General features: G+C 53.1%; 1 protein-coding gene across 1 annotated transcript; it reads left to right on the top strand.

The window, feature by feature from the left end:
- The first annotated feature begins 4,220 nt into the window (after positions 1 to 4,220).
- Positions 4,221 to 15,767, top strand: LOC119703459 (acrosin binding protein). The gene is made up of 10 exons (XM_038143387.1): positions 4,221 to 4,533; positions 5,412 to 5,627; positions 8,274 to 8,368; positions 8,484 to 8,631; positions 8,684 to 9,068; positions 14,228 to 14,360; positions 14,541 to 14,720; positions 14,827 to 14,994; positions 15,070 to 15,156; positions 15,639 to 15,767. Exons 1-10 carry the CDS (start codon positions 4,488 to 4,490, stop codon positions 15,765 to 15,767), a joined length of 1,587 nt encoding a protein of 528 aa, XP_037999315.1. The 5' UTR covers positions 4,221 to 4,487.
- The last annotated feature ends 1,038 nt before the right edge of the window (positions 15,768 to 16,805 follow it).

Below are 16,805 nucleotides of genomic sequence, written 5' to 3'. Positions count from 1 at the left end.
TTTTAGAAAAACACATTTGTTCCCAAGGCTTAAGGACAGGCAAAGCTGTGACAAACACTAAGACCCTACATCTTGCTGTGAGAGAAATGTTCAGCAAGGTGTCCCCTTCGGTCTGTTTTTGCAGGTGTGCAATTTAATTTCAGTGGGCTGGGTTGCTGCCACTGAAGAAACAACTCATTCAAAACTGAAACCCCATCTGGGAGTAGCAAAGGAATTATTCTTTGCACATCGACAACAAGCAGGGAAAAGAAGCGTGAGACCTTGGCATTTCCTCATTCTGAAAGCCCGAATGAGGCAGTCATTGCAAGAGCCCATTTACTCACCCCAGAAAGACTGAGGTGGGAAGAAGCCTCTCTGGAGCTTTGTAGTCCAAGCCCCTGCTCACATCAGGGATAAAATTGTGGTTGGATCAGGTTGTTCTTGCATGAAACAAACCTGCCTAAAAAGGCTACAGCGGTTTGTTCAAGCAGGCTTTTATGTATCCACTCCATTTTAGTTTGTATTAATAATTCAAGGAACCATTTTTAAATGCTGTTTTTGCAATCAATTAAATATTCCATTTTCTAAATGTCAAGTAAAAAATGCTTCATTCACTATTTCCTAACGAAATAAAATGTAAATTAAGTATTTGAATTAATGCACGTTATAACTGTGCGGTGCTTGTACAAATGTGAATAGATTAACATATCTACCAGGTTAAAAAGAGTGCCAATTTTAATGTAAAGTCTATATTTATCAGCATGTTCGCATAGGTCTCAGCCAATGACAGTAAACCCACTGAAATAAAGTAGAAATGCAGAATGAAGATGATTTATCCTGTGAATAAAGTCAGCAATTTTGAGAATTTTGGTTTGAATCAGAACACTCCCAGGTGCTTTTGTCTGTGCAGACGGGCATCTGTGCCCTGCTCGGCACGGGCTGGTACCTACAGCCCTTCCCACGGGGTGAAGGTGTCCAGCACTGGGATCTTGGAGAAGTCAGGAAGAGTTAGTGCCGAATGGGAAGGGGCTCTTTGCTTGTCTGCTGTGTGATGGCTCCGGGGCCTCTTGGCAGGGCTGTCCCCTCTGCTGAGAGGCCCCTCAGGACTGTCCAACTCCTCGTGTGAGTGTCCCCCTTCTCTACCTGCTCCTTTAGGTGTGTGTTTTAGGGAAGGAGGTATCACACCTTCCTTTGGTGCACTGCGAGGAATGCGCAGCCTGGCGTGTCTCGGGGGCTCTGTCGACCCCTTCCTGAGACCACCCCAACACTGACACAGCCAGAGCTGCTCATGGCCTCCTCCCTAAGCAGCCTGCTGGTTAACTTCTAGCAACACATCCAGCTGGGATTGGAAACATTTTTCTATCATCTCTGCTCACATTTCAAATTATTTAAGACACATGCTTTCTGGGGATGCTGCTTGTCAAGCCACTGGAATTCAACCTGATCTTTGTGGCCTCCACCTTTATGGGGTTTTGAGCTGGCCAGACATCCTCTCCCTGCCCCAAACCCCCTGGTTTAACTCACTCTGCTGACACAAGGCCTGTGAGCCACGGTCCTGGAGTTTCCAAGAGGTTTTCAGTCATTGCTGCTGCTGGTGGTGCTTGTGGTGGAACATGCAGCATGGAAAATGCTGAGAAATAGCCAAAGTATATGAGACAATAACAAGGAAGAGGAGCTCATCTGCTGAAGGGCGGTCCCTCACAAACCAGACAAGCTCTTACAAAGCTCAGGGTTGACAGGCAGTTGGATAGCAACATGGAAAACACCACTCCAGCGAGTTCTTGTCCCGCTGTCACACCTCCCTGCTGCTGGCTCAGGCACTCCAGGCCAGGGGGTTACGGCTGTGTCCCTCAGCCCGTCGGGTCCCAGCTGGCACAGGAGCACTGGCTGCAGGAAACTGCTGTGTGGCAGCCCTGAAAACAAGGGTGCAAATCTGCTTCACTGCAAAAATTACACGGCTTGTAATGCATCATCGAGGGTACAGCCGTAAAGGTGCCAAGTGAGCCCTCAGAAATCAGAAAATACTGGAATTGGCATCCCCCCCCGTGCTCCGCATTGCTGACAACTGTAATTGCTTGGTGCAGCAGTAGGGAGTAGACCTCCCCCAGCCTGCAGCACTGATGCCTTGTGTACAAGGTGCTGCTCCCCCCCTCCTCTTCCCTCCCCCAGAGATGACTTTGGTTGTGCAAAGACTTGAAATGCAGGTGCCCCCAGCCAGCTGGCACACACCTCATCAACCAGCACAGCGGTGCCTCCTGCAGCCTTCCAGCCCTGCTGGGTGCATGCCAGACACTCACTGGCTTCTGTAGAGTCCACTTGTGGACTTTGAGTTTTCTGAAGGATTCTGACAACCTGAACCAAGTCCAGGACGTGCCACAGTGCATGAGAAGTGCTGGGTAGCCAACATGTCCTCACGCCCGTGACCACCTTTCCAAGCAAACGGCAGCTCCCCCCAGGCACTGCTAGCAGGGCACCAGCCAAGGGGCACTCCTTTGACAGGTTCCCCCTTCTTTTGCGCTCCTTCTTGTTTCCTGTTCTCAGGAAAATGCTGGCACAGGAAGACACAGGCAGTGTAACCAGCACCTGCCAGATATCAATAGCACTGTGTGGCATTGCCCAGAGAAGCTGTGGGTGCCCCATCCCTGGCAGTGTTCATGGCCAGGGTGGATGGAGCCCTGAGCAACCCGTTCTAGTGGGGAGTGTCCATGTCCGTGGCAGGGGGGTTGGAATGGGATGACCTTTAAGGTCTCTTCCAACCCAAACCATTCTATGATTCTATGATTCTGTGACACGCCACATGAGTGTGCTTCCCTTAGTCCCACATTTCCATCAGCCAGTGAGGCCAGCACTGAACTTCTCTGGGAAGCTTCTCAAACAGGGTGACAGAGCCCTGCCTTGGCTGTTTCGTTGCAGAGAAGTGGAGGTGATTAACAGAGCCAGGAAGCTGAAGGCGCTGCAATAGTCTAAAATCAGCTAATAAGAATATGTCTCAAGCTAAGTAATGGAAGACTAGGAGCTGCCAAAAATATGCAATCTCCAGCGGTGTCGCCTGTTTTAATATCGGTAGCAAGAGCCAGCTGGAAAAACTCTCCTGATCATTGTTTTTCTAAAGAGCTGCAAAAACATTCAAAATTCAAAGTGCTGTTTCTAAATGGTCAGGCTTCAAGCTTCTCAGAAACGCCACTTTCCGACAAGTCATCTTAGAGCAAACCCCAGCTCGTCTCCTGCCAGGTCCCGCAGAGCTGCGTGCTGACAGCACACGCCTTTTTACCAGCCTGCGTGGCTGGAGCGATTTGAGTTTTCACCTCGACAGCCCGGACGGCCACGGGGCACCGGCAGGGGATGTGCCAGCCTTGCGACCGCAGCCGGAGCATCCGCAGCGCGCTCTGCAGCTGCTCCGCACGGCACAGCCGCTGCAACCTCCCGGCACTTGCGGCAGAAGCGGCTCCTGCGGCAGGATCCCGCAGCGCGGCTGGAATCTGTGCCCGCTGTGCCCGCAGCTCCCCCTCGGCCCCGCCGCTGCCGCTCCGCAGAGCCAGGGGTGGCAGGCGGGGCTGCGGTGCCAGCCTCGCTTCTGCTTACGCCTGCACTTCCCGGAGCTGCTGTGCCAAGCGTTTTCCTGCCAGCTGCTCCCCGTGCCGGCTGCGGCCGTGCCTGTCGTTCCCCGGGGCCCAGAAGGGGCTCGGCTCTGGTTGCCCCGCGCTGGCCGCGATCCGCGGGGCGCGCCCCGGGGCTGCGGCGTCCGTGCCCGGCACTTCGGGGGTCTCGGCATTCGGAAACGGGCACGGCTGTGGGTCTGCCTCAAAGCCAGTCCTTGGGGCTCTGGACACTTCTGCCCTGGTGGTCCCTAAACCCTTTCTGCCGGCAGCAGTCTTCCTGCTTTTTCCTGGGAAGGCTTTACCGTGCACAGAGCGGCGCTCAGGGCACCTGCGCCAGCAGCAGAGGGAGAGCAGCTGGTGCTGCCTTGACTCCCCGGGGGTTCAGAAAGTGCGAGAGATCAAGTCAGCTTCCCACCACACCTGAAGCAAGCTGGTGCTGGGACACTCCTGGGAAGGCACGGGGTGCTTCCCAAACCCCTGCAGATGGAACAGATGTTGCCTCCTTTCCACCGCACAAAACAATTTTGGGTTTAAAGCACCCCACAGGTACCATTTTTGGGGTACCCTCAGGCTCGGGTTAGCCTGGTCAGGCCTCAAACGCTGTCGTGGGTGGTTCCCAGCCACCACCGCGTCCCCAAACGGAGGGAGAAGCTCCCAGCGTGGCTCCCGCTCCTCCTTGTCCCCGTGAGCCTGGCGCGTCCCCTCCCTGCGGGTGGCCACGTCCCCCGAGCCCCGGCTGCCGCCCGCAGCCCCTCCCCAGCCCAGCGCCGGCCGGTTCCCATTGCGGGGCCGCGGCCCGGGAATGGTTCCACCGTTGCCAAGGGCAGAACCCGAGCGCTCGGGCTGCCCGCATCTGCCCTGCGCGGTGTGTGAGTGACTCCCGCCTGGCCGCCGAGCAGCTGCTCCACGATGCTGAAGCGTGTGGCAGACACAAAGTGGCTCCTCTGGCTGCTGAGTAAGTGACTGGCCTCGCCGGGCCACCTCAGAGCCTGCGGCTGGAGCCCCTCTTCTGCCGCTGCGCCACCCCCGCCGCTCGCAAGACCACCCCACCCGGCCCTCAGGCCATGCCCGCCCCGGCTCCGGCCGCCCCGGGCAGCTGGAGGCTCTTGCAGGGGACTTGTGGTGGGGGACAGAGGATGGTGCGGAGGCAGCAGGAGATGGGGCCCAGCCGCAGGCAAAGAGGGGAGGGACGAGATGGAGGGATGTCCCTCTGGACGGGGATGTGCCCATAGCGTGGTGCTACAGGGGGCAGGGGAGCCACCACCACTGTCGGTGCCTCTGCAGGCTGGGGCTTTTGGGGGAAAATTTAAAAAAGCACATCAACAACCCCCCCCCCCCCCCCAAAAAAAAAAAAAAACCAAAAAAAAAAAAAAAGAAAAAAACCCCAAAAAACCACCAAACACACACACACACAGACATAGAAAGGAAGCAACAAAACCAAAATAAAAACATTCCCCCCCTCCCCCCGTCCAAACCAAGCTCACAATAAAATCTGACTTTTAAAGTCTTTTGGGTTTTTTCCTTCCTTTTTATTCTTCCCCCCCCTTTTTCCCTTCGGCTCCCGCTTACCCCAGCACCCTGCAGGCAGGGCTGATGGAGGGAGACTTCAGGCATCTGGAGTATTTGTCCCAGCACTCTGTGCCAGCAGCCTGCCAGCAGCAGGCCAACCTGCCAGCTGCTCCTTCATCTCCACCCACTTGTCCCCGCCGAGGACAGCCCATCCCATCCCATCCCATCCCATCCCATCCCATCCCATCCCATCCCATCCCATCCCATCCCATCCCATCCCATCCCATCCCATCCCATCCCATCCCACATGTGTTTGTCCCGCAGGCACAGTGCTGACCTTGCCAACGGGAGCGGTGGCGGCTCCGGTGCCGGCCGTGCCGGGCAGCCCGCTGTCGGACAGGGAGTACGAGCAGTTCTTCACCAGGCTGCACCCGCCCTGGCAGGCCAACATGTTCTGTCTGCTGCGCCAGGCGTACGGCTGCCTCAGCCCCAGCGTCCTGCGCCTGGACCGGGACGAGAACCATGGAGAAATCCCCGAAGGTGAGGGCATCGCCCGGTCCCCGGGCTCAGGGGAGCACACAGACGCAGCTGGAGCAGCGTGGCTGTGTCTCTGCCCCAAAATGCCACAAGGCTGTGGGAATGGGATGGGTTGGTTTGGGCTCTATGGCCCAAAGGGCAGCTTGGAGCAGACACTGGCAGAACTAGAGCACGCTGGCTTTTGTGGCCTCTCTGAGCGTCCCTTTCAGTGCTGCACCACTTTCCTGGAGGAAAAAAAAACCCTTTTCCCAAAGGCCAGCCCTAACCTCCTAGGCAGCAAATTGCATGGGTTTTACCCCCCTCCGTGTGTTGTCTGGCACCACCAAAAAGGGTTTGTCCTCTCGTAGGTTTCCTTCAAGCCCTTGTGGGCTGCTGTGACTCCTCCTCTTCAGCCAGCTGAGCAAGCACAGCTGTCCCAGCCTCTCTTTACAGGTCATGTAAAGCCAAGAATGCCACAGACACTTTGGTGGCCCTTCCTTTCTCCCCATCTCTGTTGGCGGGGCAGCAGGAGGAAAACGTGGCCACAGTTTTCTCAAGCTCAGTGTAACTCCTCATCTCTTCCCAGCTCCTTCCAACTTCATCTGAGGGTTAATGCAGAAGCTTGGCTCATGGGCTCTCGTAGGTCTTTAAGAAAACTTGAGATGATAAGCTGCCTTTTTAAGTGTTTAACATTTCAGGAGCCAAGAAACATCCCAGTTCAGAAAGCACCATAGCAACAGCACCCTTCAGATCTCTGCAGTCATATTTTCCCTGCACCCCTGCATCAGAGAATTTAAGTGGTATAATTATATCTGTGCAGCTGAAAAACTTGGGACTACTTCTGTTGTATTTTTCTTCAGAGGAGAAAAAAAAAATAGGAGCAATTTTCTCATAAAAAAATATGTCTTTATATTTAGATGTGAACGTCAATGAGCTGAATGATCAGCCAACTGTGCTTATTTGGACTGCAGCTTGAGGGCAACTATTTCTTGCTGGTTTCTGCAGCTGTGTTGGGGGAACGAGTCCCACCCCACATCACCAGACCCAGGGATGGGCCCTGTGCTCCTCACTCACTTTTGGGCACCTGCAATCCACTATGCTCCGGTCTTTGTGCACCCAGGGTCTGTCCCTGGTTCCTCTCCTCGTGGTGCCCTGTTACCCAGCACTGCTCTTTGTCATGTCTAGCCACACTCCCACTGTTGCTGCCTTCAGAGACTCAGTTCTCAAGAACAGAAGCATCTGGAAATGCCAGAAGATGGGACAGTTTTGCAGGTTGCCCTCTTTACCTTCTTTTCTCCCGTCCCTCAGCCTAACACACCTATCCAGCAGAATTTATTCCCCTTTGGGATACCTTTTTTTCCAGTTTGGGTGCTATTTTGGCACGTTTCAGCCAGGCTGAGAAGTGGAACAGATGTGGCAGAGTGTGTGCCCTCTCGCGTTTAGCCTCTGCTGTGCTCACAGAGCTATGGCAGTGCTGTCTACACCCAGACGTCCATGAGCATTGACTGTGCCCATTCAGGTGTGGTGCCGAGGGAGGCAGTCACCTTGTGCTTTAAACAAAGCACAGTGTGAGGATCGGGACTGCTCCCTACAATACCTTGTGCTTTAAACAAGGGATGGGGTGGGGTTCTCGAGTTTTCCCTATAAGCTGGGTGTTTTTCTGGGCTGGGATCCTGGTGTGTGTCTAAAATCCTGCTTTTGATGGTGCAGCTGTTTGCTCAGAACAAGAAGGGAGCCCAGGGTAAAGGATGGTGCACGAGCAGTACCAGGAGGGCAGTGCAGTTTCACTGCTAATGCTCTCCCTCTCAGCCAGCACTCCCCCTGTTCCAACAGGGCTGGCTGTGCCAGCCCCAGGCCATGCACTCCTAGAGCAGAGGGAGCACAAAATCACCCAGTTCTTCAGGGTTTTCTGCTCTCCTGCATGCCCTTGGCTTTCCTGCAATCACTGCAAGAGCTGCAGCTCTGGAGTCAGCGTGCTGGCGGTGCTGGTCAAGACTGCAGTTTATGTGTGTACAGGCACAGGCTTTGCCAGCAGCATCCCGTTCCTGTGGACCCTCTTCCATCCACTGCAAGGCTGGAATCAATGTCAAATTACATTGCCCTGAAGAACTTATCTCCTCTGAAGCCATCTGCCTGGAGAAGCTGTCGCAGCCCCACCCCTGACCCAACAAGACCAGGCTGGATGTGTCTTTGAACAACCTGGTCCTGTGGAAGGGGTCCCTGCCCATTGCAGGGGGCTTGGAACTTGATGGTTTATAAGGACCCTTCCAAACCAAACCATTCTCTGATTCTCTGGTGCTCCCAGGCCCGGTCTGGTCATCTTTTTAACCTATTATATCACTACTTGCCTTTTTTTTCTTTTTTTTTTTTTTTTTAACCCAGCAAGGACTAATAACAGAAGCATCAGATCCCGGAAACAGGAAGTTTGAGTCTCTGTCATAGGGAAGATAACTGTGTGAAAAAGGGCAGAAGGACAAAGGGAAACCCTCAGGGGGCTGGAGGGAAAAGGGATGTGGTGCCTGGAATCGGGAGCTCTAACAGCCCAGGGCTGTGATCTCCACCTCGGGGCACACAGCTTGGACTTTCCCTGCATCCACAAGCTGCCACCCCAGAGGGTCCCCATCTCTTGGTGCACCCAGGCCTGCCTCCATCCCACATCTCTGTCTCTAGGGCCAGTCTGCTCTGAATTTCCAGAGGTGGTGCAGTTCCAGACCTTCTGCCAGTTCGCCCAGTACCGCTGCCTCAAACAGCAGTTCTTCATCAAGGTAAGGAGTGGGCTGTGGGACTGGTGGGGGGAGCATCTCCTGGGAAATGAAAGGGTGAGGAGGAAGGGAAGGGAACACAGTGAGAGTCGTGTTTCTCCTTCTCCCCTCCACGCAGCGAGTCCCATGTTCAAGTGAGTCTCTAGCAAGCCCTTCCCCGATGGAGCCATCCAGCACCGTGAACCCCTTGTCAGAGGGCAGAGCCTCCCCTCTCACACAAGGTACGGCCACACTGAGCTATGCTGGGCACCCCTGCTCGCCTGCTGGTCTCCTGTAGCTGCTCTGCACCCCTGCAGCTTTCTGTCTGGCCTCCAAAAGCCGCCCTCAGCTGCTCCATCCTCTGTGTCACCACTCAGAAGCAGGCTGTTCTGTCACCTGCTGATGCCCTGCTGCAGGACAGAGTGGTGGACCTTCTCAAGTTCTCTCCTGCACTGTTAGCTCAGAAACCGTGGCCGACGAAGCGCCCCACAGCCACGCCAAAGTTGCCCACACCCTGGCAGAAGAATAGGACTATGCACCCACCAAATCTCTGGGCTGCCACCTCACCTTCCCCTGACGAACAAAGCCTGAGAAAAAGCATCTGGCAGCTGATCCATTCGGCCCTCTCCTTGGATGCATCCTTGGACACCAAGCCCTCCTCTTGGAACTTCACCAGCTCGGGCCCAGGACACCCATCAGAGCAGGACATTCCCCCCCGAGGCAGGTGAGGGGCAGTCTGCCCTTTCTGGGTACCACACACCACCCGTGCAGGGCTGTCCTCGTGCACACCAGACAGCAGCCCCAGGGCATCCATGTCCCTACTCGGAGCAGCTGGTGAGTGTGGGCAAGTGTTCTGGAGCAAGCTGTCCCATCCAGAGCAGGAATGTTCCTGGGGAGCCCACAGGCACCCCTCACTCCAGCACAAAGTGAGCAGGGAGAGGGTGGTCCAGCACTGTTAGTGCCTGAAAATGGCACTATCCTTGCATCCTGAGCAAAGCAAGTAGTCTGGGCCTGAGCTGCAGGCAGGGCTTTGTGTCATGCCTGTGTTTCCCCCCACTGTGGCCATCTGCACTATGCAATCACCTCTGCACTCGTCCTCCTCCAAACACGTGTCCCAGGAGTCTGGGTGATGTGCAGAAACAGTGTCCTTGCAAACACAGGTCCTTGGGAAGTGTCTCGCTGTGCTCCTTGCCCCTCGGTGTGCAAGGGGAAGCAGATGTTTCTTAAAGCAGCCTGACCTGAGGAACCCTCCCAGGAGTGCTCTGTCCTCACCCAAGAGGAGCTACAGCAGCCCTGGGCTAGGAAACAGCCGGGAGCACAAAGCTGAGCAGGGCCACGACTTCTCCTCGAGCATGTGCACCTCTGCACACTCTGGATGTGTGTGCACAGCTCTTCCCAGGGTGTTTTTGGTTCCCCGTTCTGGTTTTGGAGGCAGCATCACGGCAGTTCAGCACGGGGCCCTGCACAGGCCAGCTTTTCACAGGTGCAGCCCTTTCACACACCCTCCTCAGCTCCTCTGGCCTACGGATGTGTTAGGAGCTCATGGGGCATGTTGAGCTCTTCTTAGCTGGTCTGCCAGGATCTGTTTGCCTCTGTCCTCAGGTACCTGGGGCTAGTGATGGGGAAAAGACTTGCAAAAGGATATTATGCTTTCACTCAAAGTCACTTTTTGATCCTTTGGTACCTTGTGGCTGAGGACCATTTGCTTTGACTGACATGCAAATATTATTTTGCTCACCAAGAGGAAAAAAAAAAAAAAAAAGGAGTCTAGATGTGGTTTTCATGGAGAAGTCATTTTGGTTTCACTCTCTTGCTGGTCAGTGATGTTCTGATAAATGCACAGATTTCGTGCCTCATTGCACATCTGTGGTTTCTCTTGAGCACGCCGCACACCACTGCCACAGCGCAGCCAGAGATTCACTTCTGCATGTAAAGATGGACTGCATCATGTTGTTAAAGCCGTAACTGTCTTCTTGCAAGCTTTTAACATATGTCATCCTCTTTCCTAATATTGTAGGAGGCTTTCACAGCCTGGAAGAAGTTTTCCTGGTGTATGTGCTCTCAGACAAAATGGTGTTTCATTGAGGATTTCGTTCCCCTGCCTCTCAAACTGAGCCTTGCTGTGACTGAGTTCTGTTGGGATTACTGGGGGACTGCTGTGATGGCAGATGACACTCGCTGTTCTGCTGCAGAGTTTCTCAAAGCCACTAATGCTGACTGTGTGTCTGTAACTGGCAGCCGAGCCCCATCAATCATGCTAAGCAAGGCTTAAACCCCCACTGAAGGATAAAGAGGCGAGATAGACCGCGCCTGTCGGCTTTGCAGCTCGCCACATCCCGCCTCCTCTCTGAGGGACTTCAAAGCATGACCTAAAAAAGGGGCAAAATGCCTGGAGGAATTTTCATTCCAGCAAGAGGAGCAGTGCTGGGTGGGACTGGTCGTTGTGCACAGGTGCCATTAAGCATCTGGTTTAACACAAGGTGGGCAGGGCTGTGACGGGCATAGATCCTGGAGCTGCATGTCTTCCCTAGGGTCTTATGCCCAGCAGGACATCCATCCTTCCTATTCATCCCCTGTGGCTTGTGGCAGCTCCTCTGGCAGCTATTGCAGTTTTCATAGTGCCTGATGAGGCCAGCTGTGATCTTCAGATGGAGACAGGGCAGGGGTAGTAACACAAGAAGAATCTGCAGCACTTTCCTGTGGTCTTTCTGGTAACGGTGAATCATTGGGCGGGAGGGGGAAATGAAAATCATTGCATTTGCTATTTTTAGCCCTTATTGTGCTTTCTGCCTTATTTCCTAGTATTTCCTCTCCTCAGAGCTACCTCTAAACCATGATTCAGTCCTACAATAAGCTAAAGAGAGCTCTGTAGCCCTTACCTTGTAAAGTCCATGCAACTCTCATTTTCTGCAGTGACTTTCAGTGTCCCTTCGAAACACGCCCATGTTCCAGCTCGGGGTGCACTACCCAGTGATGGGATTCAGTATTTGGGTACGTGGAAAGACATCAGGCTCCCTTCCCTGCTTTTCTGTTTACAGGAAGAATTGCACTTGCCCTTTTTCCCAGAGCTTCCCAGTGTTGTGTCATTTGTCAGCTACAACCCCTGCACCCCTTTCAGCATCATGGCTGTCCCGGATCCAAATCTTATTCTGTTGGTATTCACAGGTGGATGCTCACCTGTGGTTCATGTCAGCCCAGCTTCCCCAGCAAGGCTGCTCCGAGCCCTCTCAGAATCCCAGAACTGTTCGGGTTGGAGATCATTCTGTCCAACCCCCTGCCAAGGAAGGGTCACCTGGAGTAGGTGATAAAGGACTCTGTCCAGATGGGTTCTGATTGTCTGGAGAGGGAGACTCCATCACCTCCCTGGACTGCCTGTTCCAGTGATCTGCTACCCTCAATGTAAAGAAGTTCTTCCTGATGTTGAGGTGGAACTCTTTGTGTTTTAGTTCGTGGCCACTGTTCCTCATCCTGTGGCCAGGAACCACTGAAAAGAGTCTGACACCATCCTCTTGGCACTCACCCTTAAGATACTTATGTGCAGTGAGAGATACACACACTCCTGGTGACTCCCCCTCCTCCTCCTCCTGCTTTACCCCTCCAAACAGTCCTTGTGATGCTTATCTACTTCAGCTCCAGAGGCTTTCATTTTAAGGCCAGACCCTTCATTAAAAATACCATCCCCAGGAAAAAAAAAAAAACACCTCTCTTTGAATTATCATCACCCATAACCAGCCCTGGCATGCAGTCAAAGATCTTTTTTCTCTTTCTGAAGCTGTTAAGAGTGGCTTTTTCATAACCGGTTTTAGTTTCCTGCAGCAAGCCCCCTAAATCAGAATTTGCCAGGTGCTGGAAAGCTGCTGTTCGCTCCTTATCTTCTTTTCTGCTCGCCTCAGGTGCTCCCTGCACCTCAGCCAGCCAGTATCAGGAAGGCTCAGCAGCCGAAAGCTAATGGCCCAAATCCTTGTCATTACGTGGCGGGAGAGGCGGATGCTGCTCACCAGCACTCTTCAGAGATACCACTGAAGCAGGCTCTGTGTGTCCTTCCACATCCTGAGATGCTGAAGTATGATAAGCTGTTACCTGAAGTTTCCTCTTTTGCCTTGGATCAACTACTGATCTCGGCCCACAGATTCTTCTTAATCCTGGTTTGGTTTTTTTCCACATTCCCTTTGGATCTTTGCCTCACAGTACCCGTTAGGCTTTTTCCGGGGCAGTTGTTAGGACAATAACATGCAGAGGTACTAATCTGGGGAGGGATTTGCATTAGGAACTCACTTTAGATAGACCCATCCCTTTCCCTGAAGCATGGTGAAACCTCCATGCATCTACAAACAGCTTAGCAGCATGTCAACGAGTGGAGAGAACCAGCAGCAGTGCTGTTATACTCACCCAGAGGTGGTAAATCAGCTCATAAATTTGCAACTGTGAGGCCAGAAAACCTCACAGCAGAGATGGAGAGCAGAGATAGAGGAGGAAAAGCATCTGACAGAGAGCACAGCAGAATTTCTTGATAAACTTAGGCAGTGTGGCAAAAAGTTTTCTGTGAAGCTCATCACTTTTAACATTCAGGTCTAGGAATTGCCCTGACCTTCCTGCTCAGCACAGGACATGAAGTCACATCTGGTGAGCCTCAAAAAAAACCAACAGTACTATGTGGTTGAGCCACAGACTCCTCTCCTAACAGAAGTTTGGGCTATCTTTTTGAAGTGTCTGAACTGTGGAGGAAGCACCCATCAACTGCTCCCATGCTAAACACCCTAGGATCCAGGAAGATGTAAGTTTGCTTCTGGTTTGAATGGATCACGCCCCAAATTCCAGTCACCAAAAGTCATTATTCTTCCACCTGCTGACAAAGAGAGCTTTCCAGCTGAAGCCCTCCTTGGTAGAAGGGCAGACTGACTGAGTGGGAACCCATTGGTGTCTTTGCTCAGCTGAGTGATGCTTTCCTAGCTTCTACCTCTAGGTGAAAGTTTTCCAGGCCTTAGGAAATCTCATCTTTATGACCTTCCTTCACGTTCTCCACCTCTTCTTATTTTTTTTTTTAATGCTAATCTGAAGGTCTCCAAGAAGTTTCAAATATTTTCAGGAAAACCTGTCCATACATGCATGGATTTTAATCCATGCATGGATTTTAAGAGCATTTTAACATAAGCAGTTGCTGCTCTTCTTCACTCTCTGTCAGATCAAAGTTTGTTTATTTATCACTGGCTTTGTTTCCAGACACAAGTGGCAAATATCTAATGAGCATGTTTACCTCTTCTGCATCATTGATGATGATTGAAACCAACCATCCCTGTCTTCTAACAGTTCTGTACCATGTTTACAAATTCCATTGTTCCTAAGAGATCCCAAATATTCTCATTTCTCTCATCCCATTGTCCTTAAATTTTCTACTTTTAACTACCCATGTCAGTTTGGATGAACAGTAAATTAATGGTTAACACGTTTTTCCCTGTTTATGTCAAATACTTGGGAGGGGGGCTTAATATGTGACATCCTCCAGAACCAAATGGGGCTGCCCGACGTTCAACACTCAGCAGACATCTAACAAACATCTCCTCACTGTGCACTCGGATGGATGAAATTAGGCAGCAGCTGCTGCAGGGGTCCTGGGAAAGCTCTTTGAGCTGTGCTCCTCATCCAGTTCCCGCTCACATGCCCCCAGATGCACAGCAACCCCCATGCAGCCTCTGTGTCACACAGGCATGAGCAGACCCTGCAGAGAGCCCCATTCCTCTGTGCAGTTTAGCCAAGAGCCCAAAGTTTCTTTGGGAAGAGATTTTTTACTTTGTTTTGGGGTTGTTTTCAGTTTCTAACTAAAGATGCATCTCTTCAGTTTGTGGCAAGGAATGAGATGACTCCCTCCTTCCCTTTCTCTGTCAGCCTTCTAGCCCTGCAGAACGATGAGGCAGTACTGGTCCTGTGCTATGCAGTGCTGGAGGGAAATTGCCTCTCGTCGATGCTCACCATGGCCTGGAAGGAGATGGAAAAAAGAGTCCTTGGGTTCGAAGACTCGGTAAAGACACCAGTGTCCACCTCTGGCCCCCACTGTGACGAGGCCACCTCCTGAGAGAAGCTGACCTGGCTGACCAGGGAGGCAGGCTCCAAGCCAGGAATATGGGAACTCCTCAGCCTCCTCTCTGGGGAGGTTCTCAGTCTCCTTTTCCCCCCTGACTCCCCGCTGGATCCACCCCAGGTGTGTGACAGCCTTGGGCGGCACCACATGGACCTGTGCCCTGACTGCGCTTTCTGCTCACTGAAGAGGGAGCAGTGCCAGAACATCGAGACCCTGAACCGCGTGCACTGCGACTCGGGCGGCTTCTCCTCCTACATCAACCCCGAGATCTCAGCCCAGCACGGGCATATAGAGCGCCAGGTACCGAGCGAGCTCTGTGTCCTGCTGCTCTCTCAGGAGGAGCCTGGACTGGGAGCTGGGGAAGGGAAGGAAGAAGCATGGCTCACTTTATCCCACCCCTTTGCAGCCCATGTCCTCAGATACTCTGGAGGACTACAACATGGACTTCTTGAGAGGGATGAGGATGGAGTACTGGTGCAGCCGGATGGCCGTCTATGGCTGTAAGGACCCTGCTGTGACCCTCTGGATGAAGTCAGAGTATGAAACCTTCCCAGACATAGATGGCTCAGAAAAGGTGGGTGACCATGAGTGGATGTTCCCATCCCTCCTTCTCCTCTTCTTTCTCTGACCTTCATTCCCTTGTCACCAGATCTGTGACTCGAGCGGGGTTCAGCATCCCAACTACTGCATGTTCAAGAGCTACCAGTGTCTCCTGAAGAGCATCTACAACGAAAGGGTGAGAAGCAGCTACGCTGCCTTTTGCACAGCCTGCTCTTCTATGGCTGGCCCCTCCATGGCCAGCCCCCAGCCCCTGCTGAACTCACTGACCCACCACTTTTCCTTCTAGGAGGACAGAATTGGGTGTGTTTGTGGGAGGTGGGGAGACAAATAGTGGCCCCAGCACAACTGGGGCATCATTACTGGGTGGGATTTGCACAGATGATGTGAGGGATGATATATATCCCTGTATATCCCTGAAAGGCAAGATCTCCCCTATCTGCTAAGCAGTAGCAAAACCCCAAATCACCAGAGCAGGACAGAGGACTGGCCTGTATCCTAGCAAACACACAGTTCAGCTGTCAGTTCAGCTGGTCCTCCCCTCTTCCCCCTGGTACTCCCGTCATCCCAGCCTCCAGGTGCCATCCACCACAGAGGTCTCTTTCCTTGGGGAAGGATGGGCAGTGGTACCACCCCTACGAATCCAGGCTCTCCTTGCAGGTGGTTCCCGTGAAATGCAGGCGTAACATGGCCTACCGGGTACTGAGTGCAATGGAGGGACACAAGGAGGTGCAGCTGTGGCAAGAGAGGTTCCAAAGCCTCTCCAGGGAGCAATCAAAAAATGATTAAAGTTTGTAAAGACCTTCAAGATAGTCAAGGCCTTTGACCAAATACCACTATGCCCTCTAAACCGTATCACAAAGCGCCACAACCACTTGTTCTTTGAACACTTGCAGGGGTGGTGATTCCACCACTTCCCTGGGGAGCCTGTTCCAACGCCTGACCACCCTCTCAGTGAAGAAATATTTTTCCTAATATCTGCCAGAACCTCCCCTGGCACAGCTTGGAGCCATTTCCTCTTGTCCTGTCACTGGTTGCCTGGGAGAAGAGACCAATTCCCACCTGTCTGCAGCCTCCTTTTAGGGAGTTATAGAGAGTGATAGAGGCTCCCCTGAGCCTCCTTTTCCCCAGCTCCTTTTGCCACTCCAGACCTTTCACAGACTTTGGTGCCCTTCTCTGGACACGCTCCAGCACCTCAGTGTCTTTCTGGCAGTGAAGAGCCCATAACTGGACCCAGCACTCGAGGTGTGGCCTCACCAGTGCAGAATCCAAGAGGACAATCCCTGCCCTGGTCATGCTGCCACACTATTGCTGATCCAGGCCAGGTACCATTGGCAGGAGCACAGCTGGCTCGTGTTCAGCTGCTGTCACCAGCACCCCCAGATCCTTTTCCTCTGTGCAGCTTCCCAGCCACTGTGCACCCAGCCTGTGCTGCCGCCTGGGGTTGTTGTGACTCAAGAGCAGAACCTGGCACTTGGCCTTATTGAACCTCACACAATTGGCCTCAGCCCATCAATCCAGCCTGTCCAGATCCCTCTGTGCAGAGCCTTCCTGCCCTCCAGCACACCAACACTCCCACCCTGGTGTCACCCAGGAACTTACCCTCGATCCCCTCATCCGGATCATTGATGAAGTTTTTACACAGGACTGGCCCCAGTAGGAGCCCTGGGGAGCCCCACTGGTGACCAGCTGGATGTAATTCCACCCACCACCACTCTCTGGGCCCGGCCACACAGCCAGTTCTTAGCCCAGCAAAGAGTGCACCTGCTCCGGCCGTGGGCTGCCAGCTTCTCCAGGAGAATGCTGTGGGAAATAGCGTCCAAGGCT

The sequence above is a fragment of the Motacilla alba genome, chromosome 1, assembly GCF_015832195.1.
Source record: "Motacilla alba alba isolate MOTALB_02 chromosome 1, Motacilla_alba_V1.0_pri, whole genome shotgun sequence".
In the NCBI taxonomy this organism is placed as follows: Eukaryota; Metazoa; Chordata; class Aves; order Passeriformes; family Motacillidae; genus Motacilla; species Motacilla alba.
This window is presented reverse-complemented; position numbering and strand designations above follow the sequence as displayed.